General features: G+C 44.2%; 1 protein-coding gene across 1 annotated transcript in view; it reads left to right on the top strand.

The window, feature by feature from the left end:
* Positions 1 to 12,502, top strand: part of LOC122563355 (protein-methionine sulfoxide oxidase mical3a-like) — a 111,084-nt gene that overhangs the window by 82,387 nt on the left and 16,195 nt on the right. The window contains exons 11-12 of the mRNA XM_043717106.1: positions 4,131 to 4,278; positions 9,577 to 9,770. Of these exons, the coding sequence (XP_043573041.1) occupies positions 4,131 to 4,278; positions 9,577 to 9,770 (342 nt within the window). The remainder of the gene's footprint in view (positions 1 to 4,130; positions 4,279 to 9,576; positions 9,771 to 12,502) is intronic.

Below are 12,502 nucleotides of genomic sequence, written 5' to 3'. Positions count from 1 at the left end.
ATAAATGCCGGAGGAAACACCACATAAGCGCTTCACAGGAGGCTCCCAAGCACTGATGATGTCGCCTAGACAGGGGACGAAACGTTTGCAACAAAAACTTCCAGCTCGGCGAACAGAACCACAGCAACGAGCACCCGAGCTACAAATCTTCTCACAAACTTTGAATTTAAAGAGAGAGTTAAGAAGAGCAAGGAGAGGACATGAGCAGTCTTTAGCAGGTAGAATAAAGGAGAATCCTAAAGCTTTCTATATGTATGTGAGGAATAAAAGGATGACTAGGGTAGGAATAGGGCCAGTCAAAGACAGAAGCAAAATTGTGTGTGGACCCTGTGGAGATCGGAGAGGGGCTAAACGAATATTTCTCATCTGTTTTCACTCAGAAAAAGGAGAATATTGTCAAGAAGAAGACTGAGATGCGAGCTATTAGATTAGAAAGGATTGAGGTTAGTAAGGACGAGGTGTTGTCAATTCTAGAAGGTGTGAAAGTAGAAAGTCCCCTGGGGCAGATTGGATTTATTGGAGGATTCTCTGGGAAGCTAGAGAGAAGCTGTTGGAGTCTTTGGGCTTGATCTTTGAGTCGTCATTGTCTACAGGTTTAGTACCAGAGGACTGGAGGATTGCAGATGTTGTGCCCTTGTTCAACAGTGAGCCTTGCGTCTGTTGTAGGAAAAGTTTTGGAAAGGATTATAAGAGATATGATTTATAATCATCTAGCAAGCAACAATTTGATTGGCGATAGTCAACATGGTTTTGTCAAGGGCAGGTCATGTCTCACAAACCTTATTGAGTTTTTTGAGAAGGTGACCAAGCATGCGGATGAGGGTAGGGCAGTTGATGTGCTATACATGGACTTCAGTAAGACCTTTGATAAGGTTCCACATGGTAGGCTGTTGGAGAAAATGCAGAGGTGGGATTGAGGGTGGATTAGGAACTGGCTTTCCGTAAGAAGGCAATACTATTGGTGTGCCACGAGGTTCTGTTTTGGGACCACTGCTGTTTGTCATTTTTATAAATGACTTGGACGCTGGCATAAGTGGATGGGTTAGTAAATTTGTAGATGACACCAAAGTCGATGGAGTGATGGACAGTGTGGAAGAATGTTACAGGTTGCAGGGGAACTTGGATAAACTGCAGAATTGGGCTGGGAGGTGGCAAATGGAGTTCAATGCAGCTAAATGTGAGGTGATTCACACTGGGAAGAATAACAGGAAGGCAGAGTACTGGGTCAATGGAAAGATTCTTGGTAGTGTGGATGTGCAGAGGGATCTTGGGAGTCCATGTACATAGATCCCTGAAAGTTGCCACCCAGGTTGATATTGGTGTTAAGAAGGCATTTGGTGTGTTAGATTTTATTGATAGAGGGATTGAGTTCCGGAGCTGTCATGTCATGCTGCAACTGTTCAAAATGCTAGTGCGGCCCCACTTGGAATATTGTGTACAGTTCTGGTCACCCCATTACAGGAAGGATGTGGAAGCATTGGAAAAGGCACAGAGGAGATTTACCAGGATGCTGCCTGGTCTGGAGGGAAGGTCTGACATAACATAGAACATTACAGAGCAGTACAGGCCCTTCGGCCCTCGATGTTACGCCGACCTGTCATACCAATCTGAAGCCCATCTAACCTACACTATTCCATGTACATCCATATGCTTGTCCAATGACGACTTAAATGCACTTAAAGTTGGCTAATCTACTACCGTTGTAGGCAAAGCATTCCATGCCCTTACTATTCTCTGAGTAAAGAAACTAACTCTGGCATCTGTCCTATAGCTATCACCCCTCAATTTAAAGTTATGCTCCCTCATGCTCACCGTCACCATACTTGGAAAAAGGCTCTCCCTGCCCACCCTATCTAACCCTCTGATTATCTTATATGTCTCTATTAAGTCACCTCTCAACCTTCTTCCCTCTAACGAAAACAGCCTCAGGTCCCTCAGCCTTTCCTCGTAAGACCTTCCCTCCAGGCAACATCCTAGTAAATCTCCTCTGCACCCTTTCCAAAGCTTCCAGATCCTTCTTATAAGGTGGTGACCAGAACTGTACACAATACCCCAAGTGCAGCCGCATCAGAGTTTTGTACAGCTGTAGCATAACTTCCTGGTTCCGGAACTCGATCCCTCTATTAATAAAAGCTAAAACACTGGTTGCCTTCTTAACAACCCTGTCAACCTGGGTGACAACTTTCAATGATCTATGTACCTGGACACTGAGATCTCTCTGCTCATCTACACTACCAAGAATCTTACCATTAGCCCAGTACTTTGCATTCTGGTTACTCCGACCAAAGTGAATCACCTCACACTTGTCCACATTAAACTCCCGTTTGCCACCTCTCAGCCCAGCTCTGCAGCTTATCTATGTCTCTATGTAACCTACAACATCCTTCGTCACTATCCACAACGAGGAAAGGCTGAGAGACTTGGGTCTGTTCTCATTGGAAAGAAGAAGGCTAAGACGGGATTTAATAGAGACATACAAGATGATCAGAGGATTAGATGGAGTGGGCAGTGAGAGTCTTTTTCCTAGGATGATGACATTAGCTTGTATGAGGGGCATAGCTGCAAATTGAGGGGTGATAGATTTAAGACAGATGTCAGAGTCAGGTTCTTTACTCAGAGAGTGGTTAGGGCGTGGAATACCCTGCCTGCCAATGTAGTGAACTCAGCCACATTAGGGGCATTTAACAGGCCTTAAGTAAACATATGGATGATGATGGGATAATGTAGGGGGATGGGCTTAGATTAGTTCACAGGTCGGCGCAACATCGAGGGCCGAAGGGCCTGTTCTGTGCTGTAATATTCTATGTTCTAAAGCTAGAGTAGCACAGGCTGAGCAAAAATGAACATCTCACAATCCTGATCAGGTCCTGGGGATTTATGCACCTTTGTGTTATAAGACATCTAGCATCTTCTCTTCTGTAATATGCAGTTTTCAAGATATCACCATTTATTTCCCCAAGTTCTCTACTATCCTTCTCCACTGTAAAAATTGACGTGAAATACTCGTTTAGTATCTTACCATCTCCAGTGGTTCCACACATCGATTGCCTTGTTGATTTTCAAGAGGCCCTAGTCAATGACCAACTCCTTAGTTTTGCAGAAAGAGGTAGCTGTCTTTACACCATGTCACTACACTGTCTATCTCTTTCCTGTTTTGTCATTGTTTAAGATCTGACCCACTATGGTGGTGTCATCAGCAAACTTGCTAAATGGATTTAGAGCAGAATTTGGCCACACTATCGTGAACGCATAAGGAGTTTAGTAAAAGGCTGAGTACACAGCATTGAGGTGCACTGGTGTGGAGGATTATCATGGAGAAGGTGTTATTGCATATCCTTACTGAGTGCAGTTTGTAGGTCAGGAAGTTGAGGATCCAGTTGCAGAGGGGGAACAGAGTCCTAGGTCTCAGAGTTGGAGATGAGGTTGGTTGGGATTATGGTGTTGAAGGCAGATCTAAAATCAATAAATAGGAATCTGATGTAGGTGTCTTTGTTATCCAAATGTTTCAGGGATGAGTGTAGGGCCAGGGAGATGACATCTGTGGACCTGTTGCGATGGTAGGCGAATGGTAGGCGATCAAGGCAATCTGGGAGGCTGGACTTGGTGTATGTCCTTACTAACCTCTCGAAGCACTTCATATTGATGGATACCCCAGGTGGTTGTCATTAAGGCACGCTGCCTGATTTTTATTTGGCACCGGGATGATAGTATCTTCTTGAAGCAGGTGGGAAGCATATCTACTACTTTCAACTCATATCGGCTCCCCTCATCCTGTATCCAACCTCATCTTCACAAATTGGCTCCCTTATCCCATATTCGTACCCCTCTGTTGTATCTGCTCTCATTTTGTTTTATCAACTACACTCATCTTGTCTATGCTACCCTTATCTCATGTTCACTCCGTGCTCTCTCCATTGACACATCTATCCTTTTTCCACTCCCTCCCCCATGTATCTGCTCCCCACTTTCTGTATCCTCTCCAAACATTCCATTGCCATTTCCATCATCTTGTATCAACGCCACACTCTCTATATTAACTCCCATTACTACCCCCTTCCTTCCCCACCCGTATTGGCTCCACTTACTTAGTATCATCTCGCCTCATTCTGTACCCTTTCTGTTTTTTACAGATTCTTTGGCCCGATCGCATAAGCTACTCGCTTGGTGCCAGAAGCAGACCCAGGGATATAAGAATGTCAATGTGGTTGACCTGACTACGTCATGGAAGAGTGGCCTGGCACTTTCCGCTATCATTCACCGTTACCGGCCGGATCTGATGTGAGTGCCCTGTGCGACCAAACACCACTCTGGAAAAGATCCCAATAGATTAGCCTCATGGAATCCTCAACATTGATACATCTGACCAAACTGTTGCTTATTTCCTAATTGTGTTTGTCACAAATGCTTGATGTACCATCATTTTCTGTTCTTAGATTCAAAGGGTCATACAGTGCAGAAAAGGGCCTTCGGCCCATTGAGTCAGCACTGACATAACTATCACTAAAAGTGCGCTAATCCCAATTCCCTGCACTTGTCAGATATCCTTGAATGTTATGATATTTTGAAGTACTCATTCAAATAATGTTTACAGTTTGTCCGGCCTCCTACTGGAAACATCATCTCCACATCCACTCTATCCAGGCCTCTCAGTATTCTGAAAGTTTAAATCAGATCCCACTCATCCTTCTAAACGCCACCAAGTACAGACGCAGAGCCCTCAGCAGCTGCTCATACAATAAGCCTTTCATCACCCCCCCCCCCCGCGATCATTCTTGTAAACCTCACTGGACCTTCACCAACAGTAGCACAACCTTCCTTAGATATGGGGCTCAAAGCCACACACACTATTCCAAATGCGATCTGACTATAGCCTTCGATAGCCTCAGCAGTATCCCTGCTGTTGTGTTCTCACACTCCTAAACTGAATGCCAACATTACATTTGCCTTCTTAACTGCCAACTGGAGTTGCCTGGTAACCTTCAGAGAATCCTAAACTAGTATGCCCAAGACCCTTTGTGCTTCAGACTTCTGAAGCCTTCCCCCATTTAGAAAATAGTCCATGCCTCTACACTTCCTGCCAAAGTGTATACCCTCACCCTTCTCCACATTGCAGTCCATCTGCCAAGCCTTTGCTTATCCACTCGCCTAGTCCTTCTGCAGCCTCCTCACTGCCTCAAAACTACCTGCCCCTCAATCTATCCTTGTGTCTTCCTTGCGAAACTTCACTAGCCGCCAGCTGCCAAACTGAGAAATGATCCCATTTATTCTTACTCTCTGCCTTCTGCTGCTCAGCCCATGCTCTCTCCGTGCCAATACCTTGTCCTTAACACAATGGGCTCTTGCTTCACAGCCTCCTATGCACTCCTTTCCAGCACCTTAGCAGAGGCCGTCTGGAAATCCAAATAGATCATGTCCACTTGTTACCTCCTCAAAGAATTCTAACAGATTTTTCAGGCATTACCTCCCCTTGACAAAGGTCTGCTGACTCCACCCTATTTTACCACGGTTACTCACTGGTTAGTACTACAGCCTCACAGTGCCAGGGGCACAGGTTCAATCCTAGCCTCAGTGTGGAGTTTGCACATTCTCCCTGTGTCTGTGTGGGTTTCTTCCAGGTGCTCCAGTTTTCTCACACAGTCCAAAGATGTGCAGCTTAGGAGGATTGGCCATGCTAAATTGCCCATAGTATCCAGGGATGTTTAGACTGCATGGATTAGCCTTGGGGAATGCAGGTTTACAGTGATGGGGTAGAGGTGGTGAATCTGGGTGGGATGCTCTTAGAAGAGTCAGTCTGTACGTTTTGTGCCAAATGGCCTGTTTCCACACTGTAGGGATTCTGTGGACACCATTCATTTTACCATGTGAGGAGGCGAAGGCCTACTGGCACCATCGCAAATGATTAATTCAGAAACTCAGTCAGTCTCTTGGGAACTGGGGCAGAAATCCTGCCACGGCAGAATCCGAACTCAACAAAAATTCTGGAATTAAGAATCCAATGACGACCATGAAACCACTGCCAACCGTTGGACACACCCATCTGGCCCACCCAGTGCCCACAAGGGATGGAAATCGACCAGTCTCACCCAGCCCAGCCCCTTTACAACTCCAACCCTACAGCAATGAGGCTGATCCTGAGCCACCCTCTGAAATAGCCCAGCAACCCAGCTGTATCAGTTGCTGCAAAGTCTCAAAGAAATGAAACCGGACAGCATCACCTGGTATCGACCTTGGCACCGAAATGGCAAAGGCAGAAACAGCCCTGTCGACCCTGCAAAGTCCTTCTTACCAACATCTGGAGTCTCATGCCAAAATTGGGAGAGTTGTCTTACTAACTAGTCAAGTATCAGCCAGCCTTAATCATAATGGTGGAATCATACCTTACAGCTAATAGGTCCCAAACACCACCACTACCATCCCTGGGTATGACCTATCCCTCTGACCGAGATGGCTGCACAGTCACGAGGGAGTTGTCCTGGGATTCTTCATATTGACTCTGGACCCCATGAAGTCTCATGGCTTCAGGTTAATCACGGGCATGGAAACCTCCTGCTGATAACCACGTATCATCCTCACTCAGCTGATGATTCAGTAATTCTCCATGTTGAACAACATCTGAGGATGCACTGAGGGTGGCAAGGGCACAGACGGTACTCTGGGTGGGAGTTTCAATGTCCACCACCAATGGGGCTCAGCAGCAGCACTAAAGACCAAGCTGGTTAGATCCTAAAGGATGTTGCTACTTGACTGGGTCTGCGACAGATGGTGAGGGAAACAACACCTTACCAATCTGCCGGCTGCAGATGTATCTGTCTGTGACAGTATAGGTAAGAGTGACCACCACACCGTCCCCATGGAGACAGAGCCCCACCATCACACCAAGAACAACCTCCATCATGCTGTGCTACACCAACTGATTGACCTGTAGTTCCCACATTTATTCCATGCTCATTATACCACATTTTCCATCCTCTAATCCTCCAGCACCTCTACTGTGGTCAGAGATGAATTGAACATTTTTGCATGCACCCCTGCTGTTTCTTCTCTTTCCTCAGTCAGTAACCAGGGATACCTGTATCTGGGCTTGGATTAATTCTGAGTAAATGGGGATGAAGCTTGTGCTAATGCAAAATAGGTGGAAAGGCAAGTTACAAAAGGAATACAAACAATTTACAGAGAGATTTTAATAGTTAAGTAAGTGGGAAGAAAGTCAACAATTAGAATAAAAATAGGGAAAATGTGAAGTTCAATTTGGAAGGGAGAACAAAAAAACAGTATTTAAATAGAAACATAGAAAGCTGCAACACAAAGGAACTTAGAGATACTTGTACATGAAACACAGCACATTAGCACACAGATGGAGCAGGTAAACTGGGGAAGGACAATGGAATGCTGGCCCTTACTTCAAAGAGGTTGGTTTTAACTACAGGGAGGCTTTCCTGCAGCTGTACAAAGTGCTCGTGTGACCACATTTGGACACTGTGAGCAGTTTTGGTTCCTTTTTTAAAGAAATATATCTTTTAACTGGAGGTAATTCAGAAAAGCTTCACCAGCATGATCCCTGTTATGAAGGGCTTGTCTTACAAGCAAAGATAAAAGAAGGTTTTGATGTGGTGCCACATGGCAGATTGATTAAGAAAATAGGAATGTTTAACATTGATGGATCCTCAACAGCATGGATGGCAAAAAGATAGGAAAGAGAGGGTCAGTACAGCTGGGCATTCCTCAGACTGGAAATGAATTTAAAAGTGGTGTTCCTCAGGGATTAGAGTTGGGACCCTTGCATTTTCTGATTTATGTAAATGATTTGGAGGTGGTTTTTGTATCTCTATGTTTGCAGATGATGCTAAACGAAAGAGAATAGTGAATTGTGAGGATGATGCTGAGTGACTTCAAAGCGATGTTGATAAATTGGTCAAATGGGCAGACACCTCCCAGATTAATTTCAGTGCCGAGAAATGTGAAGTAGTGCATTTTGGTAGAAGAAACACAAAGAGACAATCAAAGCTCAATGATACAACTTTGAGGGGAGTACAGAGCAGAAGGATCTCAGGGTTCATGAGCATAATTTTCTGAAGAGGGCCAGGCAAGTTGAAACATTTGTTAAGAAGGCCAAGAAGAATCTTGGGTTTATAAATAGAGGCATAAAGTATAAAAACAAGGAAGTGATGTCACATCTCTGCAGATCATTGATCAGACAGTATTTGGAGTATCGTATTCAGTTCTGGGCACCTTAGTTAAAGAGGGAGAGAACGCATAGGCAGTTTACTTGGAATGATGCGCAGAATGAAGGATTTAAGATAAAATTAAGATTGATCTCAGATAGTTGTGAATAATTCTGACTAGGTAAAGAAGAATATTCTGTTTTCACTAGTTGGTATATTAGTAACTAGGGATCACGATTTGAAAACTGTCAACAAGAGAATGAGGATTGAGATGGGGAGAAACTTATTCACTCAGAGTTGTTAGGATTTGGAATGTGATGGTGATGGAGGTGAATTCCATTGGAGGTTTCAAAAGAGAGCTGAAAAAGATAACGTTAGAGGATTATGGAGTTAAGGCTGGAATATGGGACTGGCTGGGTAGCTAGTTCGGGAGCTGGTGCAGACACAATGAGCTGAAGAATCTCCTTCTGTACTGTCAAATTCTATGATTTTATACATTGGGACTCTAAGCACTGGAGCTTACAAGAGTCATAGGTGATCTCATCGAAACAGAAAGTATTGTTAAGGGACTTAACAGGGAGAATACTGAAAGAATGTCTTCCCTCACGGGAGAGTCACGGGCAAAGCCTCAGAATTAAGGGGCACCAATTTAACGCTGAGATGAGGAGGAATTCCCTCTTCTCTCAGAGGGCTATGAGTCTTTGAAACTCCTTACCACAGAGAGCTGTGGGGATAGAGTCCTTTTGTAAATTTAGGGCTGAGATAGACAGATTCTTGATCAACTGGGAATCAATGGATATGAGGTAAAAGCAGGAAAGTGGATGTAAGGGATGCCAGAGCAGCTGCACCTCTATTGATCAACAAAACAGGCTCGAGAGACCGGACGGCCTATGCCTGTTCTGCTTTCTTCTGATCTTAACGTCCAATGTGTGGGGGTGAGGTTTGTGTCAGTGCTGTGTGTGTGGGTGAGGTGTATGTCAGTGCTGTGTGTGGTGGGGGTGAGGATTGTGTCAGTGCTGGGTGTGTGGGGGTGAGGATTGTGTCAGTGCTGGGTGTGTGGGGGTGAGGAGTGTGTCAGTGCTGGGTGTGAGGATTGTGTCAGTGAGAATCAGATATTAACTGTGCATCTCAAATGATATTTGTGCAAATAGTAGTAAAGGAATAAAACTAAAGTCTATTTTAATATGCACAGCATTGTCAAGAATATATTTGCTCTTAGAGTCCAAATAGAGAATTAACTCTAACTAGCATTACAAAGGTAATGGGCTTGCCAGGCGTTGGGTATGATGGCACAGGAAGAGTCTCATTGTGACAGTTGGGAGTTAAATTAATTCTTTGTTTTGAATAGATTGGCCTCCTGTTGCTGTGTGTATTTATTGAATGTAACTCAATGTTATTTCCTGTTCACCTGCAGAGACTTTGATCAGCTGAACGAGAAGGATGTGGAGAGCAATAATCAGATGGCATTTGACATTGCTGAGCGGGAGTTTGGAATTTCCCCCATAATGACAGGAAAAGAGATGGCAGCAGTGGGTGAACCAGACAAACTGAGCATGGTGATGTACCTATCACAATTCTATGAGATGCTCAAGGACACGGCTCCAGAGGGTGAGAAGCTATGGGACAGGGGAGATAGGTATCTTAAAGTTAATGTAAACACGGAATTGTGCTGGAAATGGTGCCTGTTTATACAGTAATGTTCAGTGTCGGCACTATAAACTCTGTCAGTTTATACAGAGTATTCTATCACCCCGATTGCCAGCAGCTGGAGACAGTGTCAGTGTAAATGCCTCAATGTGATATGTCTCAATGAGTACTGGCGGCTAAAGACAGTGTCAATGTATTCTGCAATGTTCAGTCTCACTGGCACCTCAAGACAGTGTCAGTATATTCTGCAGTTTTCTGTCTCAGTGAGCACTAACAGATTGGTGAAGATGAAATTAAGCATGTTTTTTCCCACTTGTTAGCTCCCTCACCAGCCATTGCAGGCCCAGTCCAGAAGCTGTGTTCTTTAGGAGCTGACCAGCTCGATCAGTAGTGATGCTGCTGAGTGTTTTAAAGTGGGGATTGATCCTTTCTGAGAAATAAAACCAAAACACCCAAGCGAAACACCTTGCCCCATAATCTGGAATAAGAATCTGAAAAGTGGTGTAACCTGCTTTCAGCAACTTCTAGTGGTTTAATAAAATAAATCCCTGAGACTCACTTTAAAATCAACAAGTAACAATTGATTTATCAAACTCTAACAGTGAACAAATAACTAAACTATTAACAAACCAAATGAAACCCTTTTAACTACTAACTATTCCCGAATAAACAAGATTCTAATGGAATGCTGTTCCAAAAAAAGGTCCCACTCATATACAAAAATAGAAATTAGTCTCTCGAACATTACAGCCAGGTTATGTCTTCTGGAATGTTCTATGCCTTCTTCTGTCAAGAATGCCTTTTCCGATTCTTCTGTCACGATCATCTTTTTTCCATCGTTGTTACTGTTATTTTTTAGCTAGTGCATTCTCTAATAGGCAGATGACTGTGAGCCAATTGCTGGCTCAAGAGCTGAGAACTCTTAGCTCGGGCGAATGACAGTTAGCTCTGATTCCCGACGAAGGGCTCCAGCCCGAAACACGATTCCCGCTGTGCTTTTCCAGCACCACACTCTGGATTCTGATCTCCAGCATCTGCAGACCTCACTTTCTCCTAGTTAGCTCTGCGACTCTGTCCAACTGACCCCTTTTACACCCTTGATGACACATCAATTTCTTACAATAGGATTGGTCCTATGTTGTCAAAACCATCAGATTTAAGTTTAATAGGTTTTTGGTCGCTATGATCCCCATTTTAATTGATTGGTTAAATTTAAAACCTGTTGTCTTGATAAAAATTGCAGCTTGACCTCTGGATACAAAACGTTTCAAATCAGGTGCTCTCAGTTCCTGCAAACTTTAAAGCTTCTGGTCATAGGCAGCCATTTTCTTTAAATTTCTAAGCACAGACAAAACATTATCTTTTAAAGGGACCATGCAATGCTTTCACCCTTGCATTTTACAAACAGTAACTTTGCAACACTACTCTGCTTAAGAAAATAATGAACCACCACTATGAAAAGATGGCTTCATTTTTGTTTTCTTCTTTAAAACCTTCATTCCATTACGTCACTGGATCCATAGCTCATTACTCTAAAGTTACACATTTCATACAAATTCTATTTATATATAACATTGAACACTACTGTTTCCATGGTATATAAACATTTTCCTTTTAAACCCGTGACAAACCATCCTTGATAATATTTTCATATCAAAAGTAAACATCTCCAATGAAATAATCTGCTGTTCTTGTCCTTAAACCTTTCTAGAAATATCAAAGAATTGTGGTCGGTATACACAATCGTCTCTGGTGCATTGTTTGCAACATAAACATTAAAATGTCGTGAGGCCATTACCAAACCCATTAACTCTTTTTCAATGGTTGCATATTCTTTCTGGTGGATTGTGAAAAATAACAGATTGGCCTTTCAATTCCACCAGCATTTCCTGGAACAACACAGCTCCAACACCTACATCATTTGTGTTGATGGTGACCTTGAAGGATTTTGAAATATGTGGCACAGTAAAGCTGGTGCTTTTAAATTCTCAAATGCCTCCTGGCATTGTTCTGTCCACTGAAATTCCATGTTCTTGTTCAACAAATCTGTCAACGGTGCCACTAAACTACATCATATTATCCTCCATCATTTCTGCCATCTCCAAACAGACCCCACCACCAGAGATATATTTCCCTCCCCACCCCTATCAGCATTCTGGAGAGACCACTCCCTCCGCGACACCCTCATCAGGTCCACACCCCCCACCAACCCAACCTCCATTCCCGGCACCTTCCCCTGCAACCGCAAGAAGTGCAAAACTTGCGCCCACACCTCCTCCCTCCAAGGCCCCAATGGATCCTTCCATATCCGTCGCAAATTCACCTGCACTTTCACACACATCATTTACTGTATCCACTGCACCCAATGTGGTCTCCTCTACATTGGGTAGACAGACCGCCTACTTGCGGAACATTTCAGGGAACACCTCTGGGACACCCGCACCAACCAACCCAACCGCCCAGTGGCTGAACACTTTAAACTCCCCCTCGCACTCCGCCAAGGACATGCAGGTCCTTGGCCTCTTCCATCGTCAGACCCTGGCCACACACACCTGGAGGAAGAGTGCCTCATCTTCTGCCTAGGAACCCTCCAACTACAATGTAGATTTCTCCAGCTTCCTCATTTCCCCTCCCCCCATCTTATCTCAGTCCCAACCCCCGGATTCAGCACCGCCCTCTTGACCTGCAATCTT

Source organism: Chiloscyllium plagiosum, chromosome 26 (genome assembly GCF_004010195.1).
Source record: "Chiloscyllium plagiosum isolate BGI_BamShark_2017 chromosome 26, ASM401019v2, whole genome shotgun sequence".
NCBI classification, from domain to species: Eukaryota; Metazoa; Chordata; class Chondrichthyes; order Orectolobiformes; family Hemiscylliidae; genus Chiloscyllium; species Chiloscyllium plagiosum.
The sequence above is the reverse complement of the archived record's forward strand: the minus strand, read 5'-3'. Positions and strand labels throughout refer to the sequence as shown.